The 17,953-nt window shown below is 42.1% G+C and overlaps 1 protein-coding gene across 9 annotated transcripts in view; it reads right to left on the bottom strand.

The window, feature by feature from the left end:
* The window catches only part of LOC139104044 (RNA binding protein fox-1 homolog 3), a 256,372-nt gene that overhangs the window by 35,807 nt on the left and 202,612 nt on the right, over window positions 1-17,953 (bottom strand). For all 9 annotated transcript variants that reach the window (XM_070659263.1, XM_070659264.1, XM_070659261.1 and 6 more), the window contains one exon: window positions 10,018-10,038. In XM_070659263.1, coding sequence (XP_070515364.1) covers window positions 10,018-10,038 — 21 coding nt within the window. The remainder of the gene's footprint in view (window positions 1-10,017; window positions 10,039-17,953) is intronic.

The raw sequence follows: 17,953 nt of genomic DNA, 5'->3' as shown, positions 1-17,953 counted from the left end.
CGTTCTAAATTACACGAGAGTAAAAAAAAAAAAAAAGAAAAAGTTTTAGTCTTGGAAATCACTGAGAATTGAAATTTAATTGATAGTGAAATAATTCATTAAACTTCAATGAATCACGGAATAACCGAATTGTAGAATACAAATTAAATTATAGAAGAATTTATTAACATATAGCATAGCGTCGTAAATGGAAATTTAATTATTCAATCAATTAATTTTGCGATCTAATTTTCCAGCGCATAAGTGCCAAATGGAGTTTTCTATTAATTTACTTAATTTTGTTAGACGAGCTGTTTTATTATTTTTAATATTAAAAATTCAGTGTTATTATTCCGGGCTATTAAAGGCAGGTGTTAAGATCGTTCAGTTTCAACGATTCGACGATGATTGTCGATGGATTGACGATTCGATAAAGCTTAACTGCGCGATAGACAGTATTGTTCAACGTCATGTATATTTTTCCGTATAGAGCAAACAATAAAAAAAAAAAAAAAAAAAAGGAAAAATAAGCCCAAAGTATGAGAACCACAGAATTATTTAGCTCCGAAGTTGAAAAACGTGAAACACGAGCGGTATTACGAAGGAACGACAGAAACGTCTCGGCGTTGATCGACGTCCGCGATGCTTGAGAAAGTATACTGTAGTGCAGCTACACACGGTGGCTTAATAATAATTTAGTGAGTCGATAAAAGAGCCCTTTCTGCCCACCCACCCTCCTGATAACAGCGTAGGATATTTTACGACCACGAAATCGTTCGTCGAGAACACGAGATTGACTGAATCGGATCCCTTTTTCATTCTCGAGAACCATGACGACGACGACGACGACGGCGGAGTCGTCTACTTTCTCGTCAAGATTTCTTTTTTTTTTTTTTCTATTTTCTTTTTGTTTTTTTTTTCGAAAAAAATAAAGCGCACTCCCGCTTGCGGCCCACTACTAAAACTGCTGGCGGTGCTTGCACGCTCAGAGGTAACTAATTAAGGCTACGCACTGACGACTAATTAGTGGATGCCAGGCTAAACAATCAGTAAAAAAGGTGAATACGTTGTGTGTACAATCGGGCCATTTCGAAACAATGCTCTCTCCTCTTTTCAATGATAAATAGTGATTCGCGAGAATTGTTTTTAGAGAAAGCTAAATCATTTTTAAAGAGGCAGAATCAGAACCGAATACAAAATTCGAAATTACCATGATTTAATTTGAAGACTTGTAAAATCAGAAATTCACAATTACCATAAATTATTTTTAATAAAGAAAATATTAAATTCAATTCTGCTTTGATAAAATTTTTTTTCTTTTCTCTTTTCAACTAAGAAAAAACAAAAGCAATCTTTATTATTGACTTTGAAAACTCTTGGAAGATATTTATCGCATTACGTAATTGCAATTACTGCGTAGCGAGGAGGTACGATTGTTCAGAAACGCCCTGCACATTACATACTTGTGTGCCTGTTGAAATAATGTCGACGACAACGACACTCGCACGATTCTTTCGTATCGTGTGCGATCGCTCGCGAGTATCTGCTCGAATCTGCGGTTAACGAGACGGACGTCCCACCGAGAATTTCGCGGACGAGTGTTGCCGATGCGCGCGGTTATCGGGATTCACTCGCGAACGGAAAGAAATGGCGAGCGACGTGGCCGACACGATCGGCGATTAATCAAACGAAGGACGGTATACCAGAATTAATTAGTTACCACTAAGTCAAAGGCGGCATTTGTTCGAGCATGCAGCAACCTTCGCCCGTTCAAAAAATTATTTGTCATGTCTCTCGCCAACTAACACACCGTGCCACGATCCATTAACATTAATCAATGACAATTAATAAACAGTTCCAAAAAAAAATAATAATAATAATAATAATCATAGTAAGAAGAGTAATAAGTATTACAGACTGTGCCGCCATGGCAGCCCGTACGTGAAGTAGTGACAGAGAACTAACGGAAAAAGAAAAGAAAAGAAAGAAATATATATATATATATTTAAAAAAACCGATATCGAAAGAAATTGTATCGAGAAAAAGTCAACGAAACAAGTGAGACGAACATGCTTTCTCGTGTCTGTTGCTCGTTATTTTTGTCACACGCGAATATTCTCGAGAAGTCTCGTTAGCTTGTGCAATATGCATCCTGATTTACACGACATGTGAGAAGAGAGAAAGAATAACGCACGAGAAAGACAAAGTAAGAAAGAAGAAAAAGAAAAAGTGAAAGAGAGAAAGAAGTAAATTAAAAAAAAAAAAATAATAATAATTAGAAAACACGATACTGAAAAGTCGCTTTCACAAAACTACTTCGCAGCATTTGTAATGTATACGTTATGAGTGCACATATGTTTGTTAATCGTACGATACTGCCAGGACGGATTATCATACGTGTGAAATTACAATATAATTAATATGTATCCGCGTGCATACGGCGCCTAGCGCTTCTCTGCCGGGCGCGACGTATGCGCGCGAATACATACGGCATATCGGTATAGATATATATATATCAATATATATATGTATGTATATATATATATATTCACAGGTGAATCTCATATGAAGGCAAGCCAAGGCCACGACATGAGACGTGCAAATTAAAAAAGGTAATAATATTAAAAAAGAAGCAAGTAAAAAATTCTCTCCCAAAACCGCTCCAACCACAACCAAGCACAACCACAGGCAAGATACGGGCCTTTATGTCAACGAGACAGTCATCAACCAGTGAATGTGGCGCATTACCGTGATTATTATATGTAATAGTAACAATTTAAAAAAAAAAAATATCTATATATATAATGTATGTATATATATACGTATGAGGTAGAGGCGGGTTAAATCGACGATCGGGAACGAGGACCGTGTAAAAAAAGGGGGTGGCGGAGAGAGGTAGGAGCAAAAGGGGAGGGTGGTGTGTGAAGCCGGTTGCAGCGGACTCGATCGGGTAATTCGATTAACTGGTCCTCGTTAGCGACTCCCCCAGCTTCCGTTCGCGCTACGGTCATAGTCGTGAGCGCGAACGGGGGGAGGGGGTGGAAGGGAGTCGTTTCGCAGTTAACCGAGGTTAACGCTAATCGACGTCGAGTGCATTCGGTGCTCGGTGGAACTAGGGCTTCGAGGAGTAGTACTCGCAGAACTCGACTCGGACGGGGGAGGAACGGGGGCGGAATAACTATTAAGTGAAGGGAAAGACGAGTCGACGGTGTGTCCCGATTAATCGAGCTGGCGGTGTGAGTGAATCAGTATAATAAATACGTATAGAGAGGACATACACGCAAAACAAGCGCGGCGACGATGCCGGGGGGGTCAAAAGGGGGATGGATTAATCGATTAATCTGCATTTCGGACAGACGAGAGTTCATTTTTTTTTTCTGTTTTGGGGGGGGTTTTCTTTTTTTTTTTTTTAAAGGCTGCCTGGCCGGCAGGCGACACGAGACTGTGAAGCGACCAAAAGTGTGTGCCAAAAGAGGATTGTTAATGATCATTATATACGACATACTCTCGCAAGTCAATCATACGGAATATTATTATGTACGTAACGTAAATACCTCATGCTTTTACCACTGGACAGATAGAGCCCTAAAGATTAAAAGCTACCAGGCGAAACTTTCAGTGTCGGTTTCTCGGAGACACTTGAGGGTTGCGGGATGTCTCCCCGAGATTTTGCGAACGCGCCTCTTTTCCTCCGACGCCTAGCGTTCGCACTCCTCCGAAACTCAACGGAGATAAATTTCGCACGTGCGTTTTATAATAATAATACGTCTCTTCTTCTTAATTCCAATAATATATATTACTTCCACGTTTCTTTCTTTTTTTTTTCTTTTCGAAGAACTCAATCTCAGTGTACACTTACACGTAGTAAAATTTTCCTTCCTTTTTTTTTTCTCTCGTAAAAAATTAAAAAGAAACCAAGACGCAGGGTTGAGAAAAGAAGCGCGTCCAAGCGGATTTATCTCCGGGGTTCGGCGCAGATTCTATGCATTTCGCATCCTTGCGCATTCCGTGCCTACATCGTTTCGTCGTTGCTGTTACTTGCTACTCGTTCGTTCCGCTCTTTTTAACTGTCTTTTTCTTTCATTCTTTTTTTTTTTTTGCATTTTGTAGGAAGGGGGCCGTACCTTTCGGAAACCATCGCATTCGTGGGCCTCTTATTCGATTATCGCTCGTGTCTTCGGTTTATCTCCGGTCGTCCTTTTCTGTGGATAGCATCGTTCTTCCATGAAAGTCCTCTCTGGCTCATTGCGACTCAAACAGTTGCTCGGGCGTTTTCTTCCTGACGTCCTGCCGTCTTCCCTGATTCCTTTATGTCGTTGAGGTGTCGCAGGACGTTTCATTCGTAAAAGCACCGACCGATTATACGTATTTCGCAACGTAGAAAAATTCCGCGGAAGTCGAGTCGTAAGTTTTTCAAAATGTCAAGTAAATTATATTTCTTTTGAAACGACTGAATTTTCGAAGTCATAAAAAAATTTTGATCAAGGACCCTTCGAGCACTTTCGCTTTTACGAGCGAAAAGTCCTGCGTGATTTTACGTGCACTCTTTTAACGCTCCGTGAACCGCCGTCGTGTAGTTTAAACAACATAAGCGTAAATCTCAAAATGAAAAGCCTACGAAAGCATGCATCATCGGGATCGTCGTCGTCGGTGTAAAATGAAGGGAACAGCGGGCGAATCGGGTTCGAATTTGAAGTTACGCGTTTCACTTTCGAGTTCATATAACGGACAACGGCGTCGCGGAGGCAATAAAATCTCGCGCGCCGAGGGATGCAAATCTTTTTCTTTCCCGGCAGCAATATCAATTTTCCTCGCACGTCTCCGGGCGCGACCGCGACGACAGCGCGACTGAAGTGAAAGAATTCTGACACGAAGGTAAAATTGGAGAAGGGAACGGACCCGGGGCAGAGCGAGACGGAAAGAGGCAGGGGAGAGAGAAACGTGGAGAAGCGGCGCGAGACTGAATGAAAATTGTTAGGAAACGCGGAATGCTTCGGGAGCTGCGAAGTAGTAATATCGCCGCGAGAAGTGCGAGGCAACGGGATAGATGAAAAGACAGAGAAGGGAGAGCGGTCCGGGAAGAGAGGAAGGACCTCGACTTCCGGATTTTTCCTCGGGCGAGAATCCGCCTTCTCTTCTGCGTCTTTTCTTTATCCCCATTGCTAAACGCCGTCCACTTTGTTGTGCGCTCGAGCGTCGCCTCGCGAGGGTGAGCTTCGCAGAGAATTCTCAAGGAAGTGGAAGACAAAGAGTCTTTCTTAACACGACCAGCGCTTAGATTAGCTCCGCGAAAGGGGTGAGGCATGCGGCTCGAATATCTCCCGCGAGTGTGACTCGGAGGCCAGGGGAAATACCGAACGACGACGATCCGATGAATAAACGGAGAATAGTGCGCGTCGACGAAAATATCTCGACTACTCACGGCGGAAAGTTCAGCGGTGAAATACTTCCGCGAGTAGATGGAAGTGTGCGAAATGAACACGTCGACGGAGCGATCGCATAGTTAAACACGAAGAGAGAAACTCGAGAAGAAGGCAGACACAGTCATAACGGCAAAAACTCGTTTCCCGTCACTTTTGTTTCTACCGCTTTCCAAAACTATTTTTTTTTTTTTTTGTTTTTTTTGGGGGGAATCCATTAACCAGGTAATAATGAAAAGATTACTTAGCAACTTCGCGTCGATTGTTCTTACGTGATGCCGGTTTTACGGAAGCAATAATTTATTCACCCCGTGACGAAAAGCGAAACACGCAGCGAATCGCGATCTTATAAAAATTTAAATGACCTGCATCTGCCCATTCTCTACTTTTTCCCTCGGCGAATGATATTGTACATGCATGAACGTGCAATCGTGAGAATCGGTTTTCGATTGACTCGTCGATGTACGGAAAGTAAAAATTCCTCTTTATTGACTGAGATGTGACAAATCGGTCCGCTTGTGTGTCACGCAGATTTGTTTCAACGAGCAGAGACAAGAACAGGCTGCTCCTGTATCGATTAACGATTTGCTTCGTTGCCGCTTCGTCTCGCTCGGAGCTTCGATAATACGGCTTATCTCCTCGCGACATTAACAAATTCTATTTTGCATAATTGAAGTAATTTCACTTGCATAAAAGATGAGGAAGCACTTTCAACGTGTGCAGTCGGCAAAATAAAAAATAAAAATAAAAAAAAATAAAAGTCGCGTACACGCGTCTCCGCACCGTATTCATGCCCGTGCGCCCGGAATTTTATCGCAAACTAATGTTTTAATTTTTAAACGAATCCTCGATTCTCTACAAAAGCGAACTTTCATCGCACAAAACTGGAATACTGTCGATATTCATTGATATAGAAATATTCATATTTATTCGTATATAAAATTTATGCCGGTCTCGTGGAAAATAATGACTTCCTCTTTACATTTGTCACGTTTCGTTCTCGTTTCGCGTGCTCTGGTTGAATTCCCGCATCTATTCTCATTGTCCCTCTCCACCGAGAGATCCTCGATTCTAGTTTTCACTGTCTACGAAATACCTGTTCATGCTCACTTTTCCGCGGAACACTTAATCGTCCACACACACAAACACTTATCTGACGATTAACTATGTAGTCTAATTCGCTACGCAACTAACGCAGTGTCTTAGTCTATTAAAAAGTCATCTGAAGCCTACTTTCTACGTTCGTAAAGTGGGGTATTATGGCACACTGTTGATCGATGGATCAGCAAAGGCGAGATAAATCACGTTTGTACACCGTTATGTCGTCGCGAATTACCCCAGTTTACTTGTCTGGCGAGTAATCGATGTCACGATCTTTGGAATGTCGGTTTAACCCTGTAAGAGTACAGTCATGCGGTTGCGTAATACTGTTCTACGTTCGTTCTACGTGGACCCAGCAAGTGCGCTTCTGTCGCTAGGCGCGAGCCGAGTATAAAAATCACATCATATAAAAATAGACAGCCGTAACGAACGCGATCGGTGTGTCAGTAAGAGCACTTGCGGGGCCACGCCAAACTCGTTGCTACGTCACATTTCGTCTAATCGGCATTTTAAAATGCAGTCGGGAATGTCTCCTCTGTCCTAATATGAAAACGTATATAATCTACGTACACACTAATTACACAAAATGCCTAAAGTAAAAATTACTTTATCACCACAATTGATACCCTGTTTTTTTTTTTGCTTTTTTTTTGGCACGGTAACTTACTTAAGTTCTAAAGATATTACTTCAAATCGACGATAAAATTGTCGAATCTCGCGAAGGTAATAAACGAGGTAAATGGTATAAAAAAAAAATCTAAATTTCCCAGTCTTATTCGTAAACTCGTTAATAAACTGGGAAAAATTATTTATCCTTAATATTCTATTACCCTGTATTTGTTACTTTAAATCTAATTTACGAGTTATTCCGAAATCATTCGTAATTTACCTTGCACTTAATAATTTCATGAACGTTCGGTTTATTCGCGTACGTTTGTTTAAAACTGAAAAAAAATTCAATAAAAAAAAAGAATAAAAAAAAATTTTACGGTATGCTACGTTTTATTTTAGCAAACACGAATAACCGTACGTTTAGATAATAAAAATACCGTTCGATTTAGTAAATATATAATCAAAGATGAAAATAGATCGAATGTTAAATTCTGATTTTACAAAGCGATATATTTCGATAAGTTTTTCCCGTATAAAAAAAATAAAAAATAATAAAAAAATTAATAAATAAATAAACCAGTAAAATAAATACTTTAAATAAATTTTCACATTTCAGTCTTTGTACGTCAAAAGAAATAAATTTATAAAGCGCGAAATGTAATAACGCGATGGTAAAAGCATCAAAAGTACGCGAATTACGTTCCTACTGCGAGAAGTGCCGAATTATGCGGGAACAATACTTCGGAATATCGTGGCCGTCGATTTTTAAATCGATCACCTCACTAATCGGAAACTCATGCGCCTCGGCATGCTACAAGATATAAAAAATCGCGGCTTGCGCGGAAACGCCTTTGTCGACAATTAATTGCTTCTTCCGTACGCCGCTTTGCGCGGAGAATAATGCGTGTAATAAAACAGAGACAGAAATTAATGAATAGAGTACATTATTCCTGATTAATAACGAGTCGGAAAAATTAGATATCAACGTTTTTCGTCGCGTGGTAGCCTACTGCTGCGCGTTCTGATTTCTGTCAACGCCCGCTCGACTGCCGAGTTCGACGGCCGCCGGACCCGCCGGCCGCCGCGAGCACGTGCGTGTATTTACATCAGCCGGCGGCAGCCATCATGTTGCACAATATGGTGGAGGCTGCGCGGGCGGATGGGCGAGGGACGCGCGGGCGGCGGGACCCGGCTGGCCCTAGCCTCGGCGTCTAGCGCACGTGGACATAGGTCAAGACGCGTAGTAAACCAGTACGCGGCAAAAAACGTTTAGATTTCCAGCTTTTTCACCGCGTTATTAAGTCAGCAATAATTGTCAAGATTCAACGATCATTAGGCTCAATTTCGAGGGAGATTTCTTCCCAATTTTCAATACTGTAATAAATAACCGTCTCAAAAAATTTAATAGTTAACGCTTCAACTTCCGTTAACCATATTTTATTTTCTTTTTTTTTTTCTTGCGTAAAGTAGCACTCTTATTACCGTGAGTTATTTTTATCCCGACTGTCGTTCTCTTTTTCTCTCTTTTCTGCTTAATACAGCACATTTTCCTCCGTACGAGCGCAAAAGCTGTTATTACTTCTTGTAGCTTTCTCACCGCGAATTAGAACGGGCGATGATAAGATAGGAGGACTTCGCTTTGGCTCGACAGGGAAACAACGAAAGAAAAATTGGTTGTGAGAGAGAAACTTAGGAGGGGCTGAGCGTGGTGTTATCTCTCCTGTTGGACGATAGAGAAAAGCCAAGTACAATTAAAAAAAAATTAGAAAAAAAAAAAATTAGAAAGATATATACGTATATGTAAACAGGAGAGACAGTCTTTAACCCCGAGCTGGCTGAACGACGAGCAATTAGTTGTAGGTAAATAAATATTCTGGACCACCCACCTTGCATCTGCTGGGATCATCGAGAACCCTATAAAGAAAGAGACGCGAGAGATCCCGTTTTTTTTGTTTTCGCGCGCTCAGCAAAAATTCTGCCGAGCGCCCATTTAGGGCCGGCGGTTAGATCTTCGTCGCACGAGATCCATCGCGATCACCGGAAACGGTACACGCGAGAGCTAACACGCCCCGTTACGTGACGCTCTCTCTCACGAGGAGACGCGGCTCGAAATGAACGGAGGCGACGGGAAATTCTATGCGATCTTCCGCGCCCGCAGCACGCGGGAAACTTATCGCCACACGAAAGCCTCTTTACGTAACGTAATTAACTGTCATCGGGAGTTAATTGGCGTTGCTTACTTCTCGCCGTCTGAGAGGCTTGATTAAATAAACTCAGACTTATTAAAAGAATAATTTAACTGTACACGATATAAAAAAAGCACTTGGCAAGTTTAATAATAAAAAAAAAAAATAAAAAAAAAGAAGAAATTAACTGAAGTTTGCAAATCTGATTAAAGTTATACTCTTCACGCGAGGAATTGTTCCGTCGACTCTATTCATTCGACGGCGCGTCTCTATACCAAAATCGCGAGATAGGAACTGTCCGTCCGATCGGAATGCACCGACGTGAACGAAGAAAAAAAAATATATATATATAAATATATAAAAAAAAAAGATAAAAAAAAAGATAAAAAAATTCAGGGACCTTCGTCCCATTTCTATGTGTCTATACGTGGCTATACGTGGCTATACGTCTTTTTTCTTTGCTTGGTCGTGGTGTGTGGCGGCTGTTGGAAAGACTTTTAAATAAATACGTTATCTCGAGAATGTTTCTCTCGCGCGATACTGAAGTGATACTGATGATCCGCGCGCCCGCAACAAGACGAGGGAGCGCGGGCGCCCGTCATTGTCATCATGTCGTTGCCTGACTGGTCGTTGCCTTCAGGAGAATCCGTGACAGTTCTCACGGATCTCGAAGTAGAGATTCAGCAGTGCCGGCTCCGGCACGTCATGGAAGCACCTACCCTCAGGCCATTGTACGCACACTGCAACAGAGAAAAAAAAAACCAAGCGGTTCTTTACATCTGGATTTTCTCGAAACAACGGGTGGGAAAAAAAAAGGAGAAGAAGCTTGAGACAGTCGCGCGTGAGAATTTTATCTAGCGCTTAGAGCGGCGTTTTGTCCCTCGTTACTGCGCGACAAGCCTTTATTGATAAAGCCACCGCATTTGTCGCACGACCGGCGAAGATAATTAATAGAGTATTTAGCGGTGTTCGCAATTACCTGGCGTAACACGGTAACGGTACGTATATAGGGCAGACGGTTATTTGAATTAAGCCCGAAATACCTTGTCGTCGTTAATAGTTTGCCGGGTTAAGAACGTTACATCGGCGAGCAACATATTTCGCCGCGAAGAAAAATAACGCGATCGATTTGCAACGTGAATTTCGCGCACGGCCCCGTGGTCCGGGGATGTAAATTATTACAGTGACTCTCGTTTACGTCGGAAACAGGACGTTATTACACGCTGAATTATTATACGACTGTCCCCATTTGCTTGAAAAACAGAATTGTGTGACTTAATAATACAGCGTGTAAAGTTCGTGAAAGAGGCGCTCGGTCGATTAATATCAATTTGAATTAATATCAAATTATACGGTAATTCTGTGCGAACAGCCATCCCAGCAGCTGTGATTAAAACGCTCGTTCTTATTCCCCATAAAGCCGCACTAATAATCGCTGGGCGTGGTTGATTGATTACCACCGTGTTTTTAGGGATCGCAGGGCTGCTCGCCGCAAACTTATTCTTCCCACGAGCGTAAATTCCTCGCGAAATTCTTTCTCCGAAGAGAAGATTTCTCCGTGGTAAATTACCCGCGCGTTAAAATGAGAAAAACAGCGATATCTACATTAATATCTACAAGGGGGAAAAAAAAAAAGGACAGCAAGTGAAGAGGACTTCATAAATTCTGAGATGACAAAATCGATCTTTAGTTTCGCCGTTTCACAAAAAACGCGCCCAGTGGAACTTAATAATAGATTAATAAACTTTTTTGCGCTATTAATCCTAGTGAGAATCGTATTTAAATCATCAACTACTCACGGAAGTATTCTTCTTTATAAAAAATACTGATTACGTCAGGCAGTAATACGAATTTTACTATCACGGGAATACATTTGAAACCGAGATAATAAACGAAGAGTACATAATACGCGTGGAAAATGGATTTAATATCTCCGAAGGGATAACCAACTTTCCTCTCTCTTTCTCTCTCACCTCTCCACAATTGACCGCGGGAATTATGTAACAAGGAGATTGGTTTTATCGAAAATGGCTGCGAACGATCGGCGACGCACTCCTCCGTCTTATAAAACCCGAGATTGCAATTTTCTATCCCGAGGCGCGAGCGCGCGCTTCGATTTTGTTCGCCGGAGGATGAATAAAGCGGAGACGAGCGCAAAAGTTTGATGCGCCAAGCAACGTGATTTATGGGGGCATTTTTTTTTCCCTCCCCCGAGATTATGCGCATAAAGATGCCTTAAAATCAAATCACTTTTTACAAACGCGGAAAGATATGCGCCTGCACGAATCGCGTGAAATTTCCACTTTCATAATGTCCGCGAAAACGCGGATCGGTACGATGGAAACGCGAGACTACGCCAAGTTTTATCCGGCGAAAGCTCGCGCGGCATCGATTATAAAGTATTCCCTGTTCGATTGAAGTCCATTTGCAATTAATTGGTAACTTAATGCCTTCGTATAGTTAACTGCGAGGGAGCTCTCGATGCACCGGAGGTACCAGTGATTATTCATTGTTACTTGAATAAACGGAATATCCGGATGAAACGGTATACATTTCCGATCAACGTACGATCGCACCAAGTGTAAAGAATTATTTGCGCAAAGCGTAACGTACAGTATAATGTACAGCGCGATAAAACAAGAACACTACGTCTCGCGCGACCTAGCTTTGATTCTCTTTCTTTCCACGGTGCTTTTAGCAGATCTTCGGAAAATATCGCAGCTTGCGACTATTGGTCCAGCGTTGTCGACGTCGCGAGCATTAATGACGCGTGATCTATGCGCGCGTAATGGAGCGGCGATTTCACATACGCCCAGTGTCCGTGGCTCTGACAAACGTGAATACCAGTCGCGAGATTGATCGCACGATTGCGTGCCGCGCGGCTGTATCTCTGGTCGAAACAGTAATGAAACGGAAGGTGGCGAATTACTCGTCCTTCGCCCGTGCAAACCCCGTCCCTTCTCTCTCTCTCTCTCTTTCTAGCTTTCTCTTGCTCGCTCGCTCGCTCTGGTTATGATTTCCAACGACAGGGGTGAGTTGGCCTCGGTATCGTGTCGGGGATGATCCGCGAACGGGATGCGAGGATGCGGTCACTCGACTGTTCCCGACGCGTGTCTCGCGCCGGATTTGGCTCCAATTTTTGCCGGATCCGCAGCGCAACACGCGCCGATGTAACGCGATAAAAACGGAAACGAGCAATCGCGCATGGCGGGCCCCTGATAACGACTCGCCTTTGGGAGGATAATAACGAGGCGCGCACGCAAAACGCTTGATTGCCGAGGTAGCGCCCGTAAAATCCGCAAAATCCGAACTCGCGCAAATTTCAATAATTGAGTTTTATCTCGTAAAATAGAGGCTCCGCCATTCGCGTAATGGTAAATCTCATACGCGAACTACGTTCCACGTGGCCGTTTAGATTATAATCGCGAGAGATGTAAATGTAGACCTTGCACTTTTATTTTAATCAAAAGCGCGCGGTTCTTAATTAAAATTTTGTAAAATACTTTGTATTTGATGTTAAATCTAACTGTATATTACGCTCTTTGAAAAGTTCTTTAATTATAATAAAACATTTTAGCATAAAATCTTTTTCAAAAAATATTACACTTCTATATATGAAGAAAAAAAAAAATCTAGTTTTTTTTACCTTCGGAATTACGAGAATAAATTTATGAGTAAAATTTATGCGAGAAAGTAATCAAAGTTTGAATACAAAATTTCTGGAGAAAAATAATCTATTCCAATTAAATTGTAAAAGAAATACTAGATACCTAAAACGTATTTTTTTTTTTTACAAATTCAACAAGGGACTTGTTACATATGTTATTTTACCGCTGGAAAGTATATCTTCTTTGGTTTCCGTGAATGAATAGCCCGGCAGAGTTCATCGTCATACGAGAAAACGAAGAGAAGATAAGTTTAATAAAAACGGAAAATGTAGCGCGAGAGGTAAAAGCTAAAAATAGAGATAAACACATAAAGTCTCTCGCATAATAATTTCAATACTGCGAAACGACTTTATCGAAGTCTCGCATAAACGCAATTTAATTGCGGCAAATGATGAAAAGAAAACGAGACGTATGAAATGGCAACGAAAAACGGAAGGAAAAAAGGAATAAAATAAAATAAAATAATAATAAAAAAAACATCGGAAATAAAAACCCTTCTTTCCTTCTCGGCTCCGTGCTAATTTCAGAAATTACCCGGTGCATATATTTAGGTAGTGTTTACGCAAGGAATTCAACAATGCAGAAAATAGGTAGCTTCGTCTTGCAACAGGCACGTTCGTTTGCTCGCGCTCGTATGCTTAACCGCATCGTCGAATGCCTGCTCATTTATGTGTACGCAGCTACTTGGGGGCGAAGGTGTAATTGCATTATACGAAATGGCGTTTGCGACGAAGAAATCCACGAACTTCGCCCCCATCTCCGCGACGGTTCTCGGCGACACTCGCGTGTATATAACGTGATTTCCCTTCCCCCGGTATTTCGGTATATCAGGTCAGCGCATCTTTAGACGTGACGCGAGATCCGTGAAAATAGACGCCGGCTCCTCCGTCATACCTCTGCAAGGGCCCGGTTTTCTCGTGGCGGTTTTATTTATCGGGCGCGGCCGCGTTGCGGACAATGGCGCCCCCGGTTTGCATAAAACTTATAGGATCTCGTGAGGGGGAGAAAAAGGGAGGAGGAGGAGGAGGAGTCGGCGTATCGAAAATATATCATGCAAATATTACGCAAACACGTTATGCGGTGGCGCGTGAAATTCCGCCTCCCCGTCCGCGAGCGGCACCCCCTTTTATGCCGCTTTTCGTCCGTTCCGCGAATTTCTCGCGCGAAAACGCTGGCGCGCATATAAAACACGTTGTAATTCCATTAAACCGGGCTTCCGGTATTAACCGCCGGTATGGCCACGGCCGGGCGCGACGGGAATAAAAATAAAATTTTTTAATAAAACGAAGACCCACCCTCTCCACCGCGACACCGCTGACCGAACTTTCTCGTTCCACTTCTCGCGCTCATTTCTTGCCGATGAATTGGCGAACTTCGCTGAGCATCGGGAAAAATGAGGACGCAAGAAGCGAACGGAAAAGTTTCGGAAAACAGTGTCGCACGCGAAATAAATACGAGAGTGACCCCTTTCTTTTTCTTTTTTTTTTTCTTTTTTCTTTCTTTCTTTCTTTCCCGCGAAAATATTCCTCAACGATAGCGCCGCTTTGCGAGTACCGTAAATCGGATTGCAGGAAGACTGCGGTGTTAACCAAGTAATAATAATCCCATTATTAAACGAGAGAGACTTTATTCTTCTGAGAATAAAAATGTACTCGTACCAAATGTTTCATACATTTTTTTTTTTATCGAAACAAAGTGGAACAATGCGACGGAAAAAATATTTAACAAAACTGCACCGAGTACCGAGATATTTGCAATAATAAAATAACAAAAATAGATAGAAAAATAAAAGGAGAGAAAGAGACATTCAATTTAAAAGACAATTTTCAAAGGATAAAGGTTCACGACGAAGTTAACCGAGGGTGAAGTTCCTTCCCGCGGAAGTGAGATATTACGTGTGATATCTTGATGCGCTGTAACATTTGCCCTTTTTCTTGCCGCGGGAAGAGGCTCGAAAGAAGAGAGAGGAAAAAAGAGGAGCGTGTAACACGATTTGAGAGAAACGAAAGAGAGGGCGAAGAGCGCGCGCCACGCGCGCAAATGTATGCATGCCGTGCGGCGGGGCGTTATTTACGCGACAATTAATGAGCAGCGAGACTTCGCGTAAATTATGGACATCACGTACCGCGGGTACCGGCTGTTCTCACGAAACCGGCGAGCGGAAACGCGGTGAAACGCAGCCAAACCGAGAAGACGAAGCATTAGGGTGAAAACGTCAGGCGCAATCCTAAATATTTGCGGGACCCTTTGACGACATTGAGGAAACTCCACCGCCGTTACGCTTACTACAAATAAAAAATGTTGACTCGTTTTGACGCGACAAAGCGCGTGAAAAAGAAAAAGAAAAAGAAAACGGTTTTTGAAATCCGGAACAGAGAAACGGGAGTGAAATTCACGCTCGTATATAAAAATTAATTTCTAGACAAAACAAATTTTATAAAGTTTTATTTTAGTTTTATTGTTGTATTAAATCAGTGTCGCGTAATTAAATATTTGTTAAATTCAACTTGGTCGCATGTATGTGCAAATTATCTCAGGGTGGGCATTAAAGTCGGACACCGGCTGGATTTTCTGCCGAGTTAAGAGGATTCAGAGTGAGAGAAAGAACACGTGCACGCGGCCGCACGCAGTGTACCGTTGCTCGAGAGAAAGTAGGACGAATGAGGGCAAGTATGCAATTTTTATGACTCGACTTCTGTAAATCCTGTCGATCCGGGGATATATAAGGGCGGGGAAACATATACCACCGGGAAAGCTTGGCCGACGGGGTTACGCGCGGCGGAACTTGTTCGGACTCCTTTCAACGTTATTTACACACGTGGGGTATTACACGGTGAAGTATGGGAGCAAGAAAGAGCCCGGCCGCGTGACCGGCGGCAAAATAAATTTGCAGTTTTGTACCGGCGAGAATGAGGCGCGCTCGCTACGTACATAGTTTTAATAACCACCCGGAAATGTGGAATGCCGTTAAAATCACTGGTTCCTATCTTAACAGCGGAGATAATCTTGAAATTACACGACCACTCGCTTTTCTGGCATAGCGAGATCCAGATCGGTTCGGAAAGCCACGGTGTGCTCGCTCAAATATTCACGAGACCCCGCTCACGTCAGCAGGACAGAAATAATGACTTATTTTTAAATGGTACATTAGTACCCGAGCGAAAATTAATGACTCTGTAATGAGACGGATTGTGGTAGTTATATTTGCCGCCCAATAAATTTTCTCTATAATTAGACGTGTGCCACTTTTCCAATTGGGTCGATTCGAGATGCATGCGATTAACTGCGTGATTGTAAACCGCGTAGCAGCGCTATCGACTGTTCTTTTAAATAAATACCATTAACGCGAAAAAATAATATAAAAAATTGTGTGAATTAATATCGTACGTAAATTAGATCGAAGGAACTTTCCTACGTGCCACGCTGATTTCTCGTTTTCTTGCACAGAAATAGCGTAATGAGAAATTAATCGCCCGCGCTCAATTCATTCACGTACGTTTTAGGCATTTATTTTTTTCGCATTATCAACATCTGAAAATTTACGATAAGAGTTCGTGGAACAAAACTTAAATGTCGCGTTTATCATTTATCTCGCGTTTTAAACTTTCCACTCGTAGAAACGCGAGGAATAAGATTCCACAGTTCTTCGTAGTGATTAACGTTTCTCATCACGACTCCTTGGCGACTCTCCCATTCTTCTTGCATGTGATCGCGGTGCTTAGTAACAAAAAAAAAAAAAAAAAAAAAAAAAAAAAAAAAAAAAATTCATGGAAATTGTCTCGTTAAATGTTCACCGATCGGAAATCAAGTACAAACATTCGAAAAGTGTCAGGACGTCATTTGATAACGATACAAACGCTGTCGCCGATATCTGTCGAGCGCCGAGAGGCCATTACGAGGTGTGGGGTGTCTCGACCATTCCACTCCATCGAAAATCGACAGTTGTCGAATTGGTTATTAGAGGCGTCGTGACCACGTGCGCACCTGTACGCGCCAAATGGTCCGGATTGATCTTAACGTCTCTCGGAGCTCGCCCTGAGGGCGCAAGCCTTAGCATTCCAATAATTGCATGTCGCGTGCGTGGGTACAGGGTTAAACCTTGCATACACAGGCCGTCACTCGATAGGACGTTGCCTCGACGTGGGCGAGAATCAATTCAGTCGCCGGACACGAAGTCCTGTTGATTTGATCGCAATTAAACCGGGGCGAGCGTACTGCAACTGCGACGCGAAACACGAGGTGGACTTAAGTTTAACGTTACATCGCAACTGATATTCCGACACCGCGAAATTTTCGTAATTATAACTTCGAACAATTTCGTAATAAAGTTAATGATAGAGATTAATTGGACGAACCAACCAGCTCCGATGCCGTCAAGAATTATTGAAGTAATAAATTAAAATGAATATCAAAGAGCTGTTTACGTACGAAATAATTTGTATTTCAGGTAGAAATTTAATAAAATTTAAAGAACGCGGAAAAAAAAATAAAATAGCAATGTAACCGATTCGTTGGTCAAACACCGTGTTCTTTCTGCTTGACCGAAAATTGTCATAGATGCGGCTATAATTGGAAGTGCCGATCGACGCGGACGTCATTCGGCGTCCTTTGTGGGACTCGAGAGCCCGCCGACCAGAATTACATTCACGTTAGGAAACACTTGGCAACACGTATTCAATCGTTATTACTGTTTTAAGTGCCGATTATTTATAAGTCGTACCGCTTCGACCCATAATGTAGAAGTCGGCGTAAATCTCGGCTAGCTCTCTTAAAAAAGATTTACATGCGATATGCGGAAGAGTTGTGACAGAAGTAACAAAGTCGTCCATCGTTTACGTCGGCTTTTAAAAAGCTTTGAAGAATTTGTAAATTTCTTTTTTTTTTATCATTGCCTACTACAACAGAATTCTTTTTATTTAATTCTTATTATCGAATATATTTAATTCTAATTAATTTAATTTAATTTATGGCAATGCACGTCAACTCT

The sequence above is a fragment of the Cardiocondyla obscurior genome, linkage group LG07 (genome assembly GCF_019399895.1).
Source record: "Cardiocondyla obscurior isolate alpha-2009 linkage group LG07, Cobs3.1, whole genome shotgun sequence".
NCBI lineage: Eukaryota > Metazoa > Arthropoda > Insecta > Hymenoptera > Formicidae > Cardiocondyla > Cardiocondyla obscurior.
The sequence above is the reverse complement of the archived record's forward strand: the minus strand, read 5'-3'. Positions and strand labels throughout refer to the sequence as shown.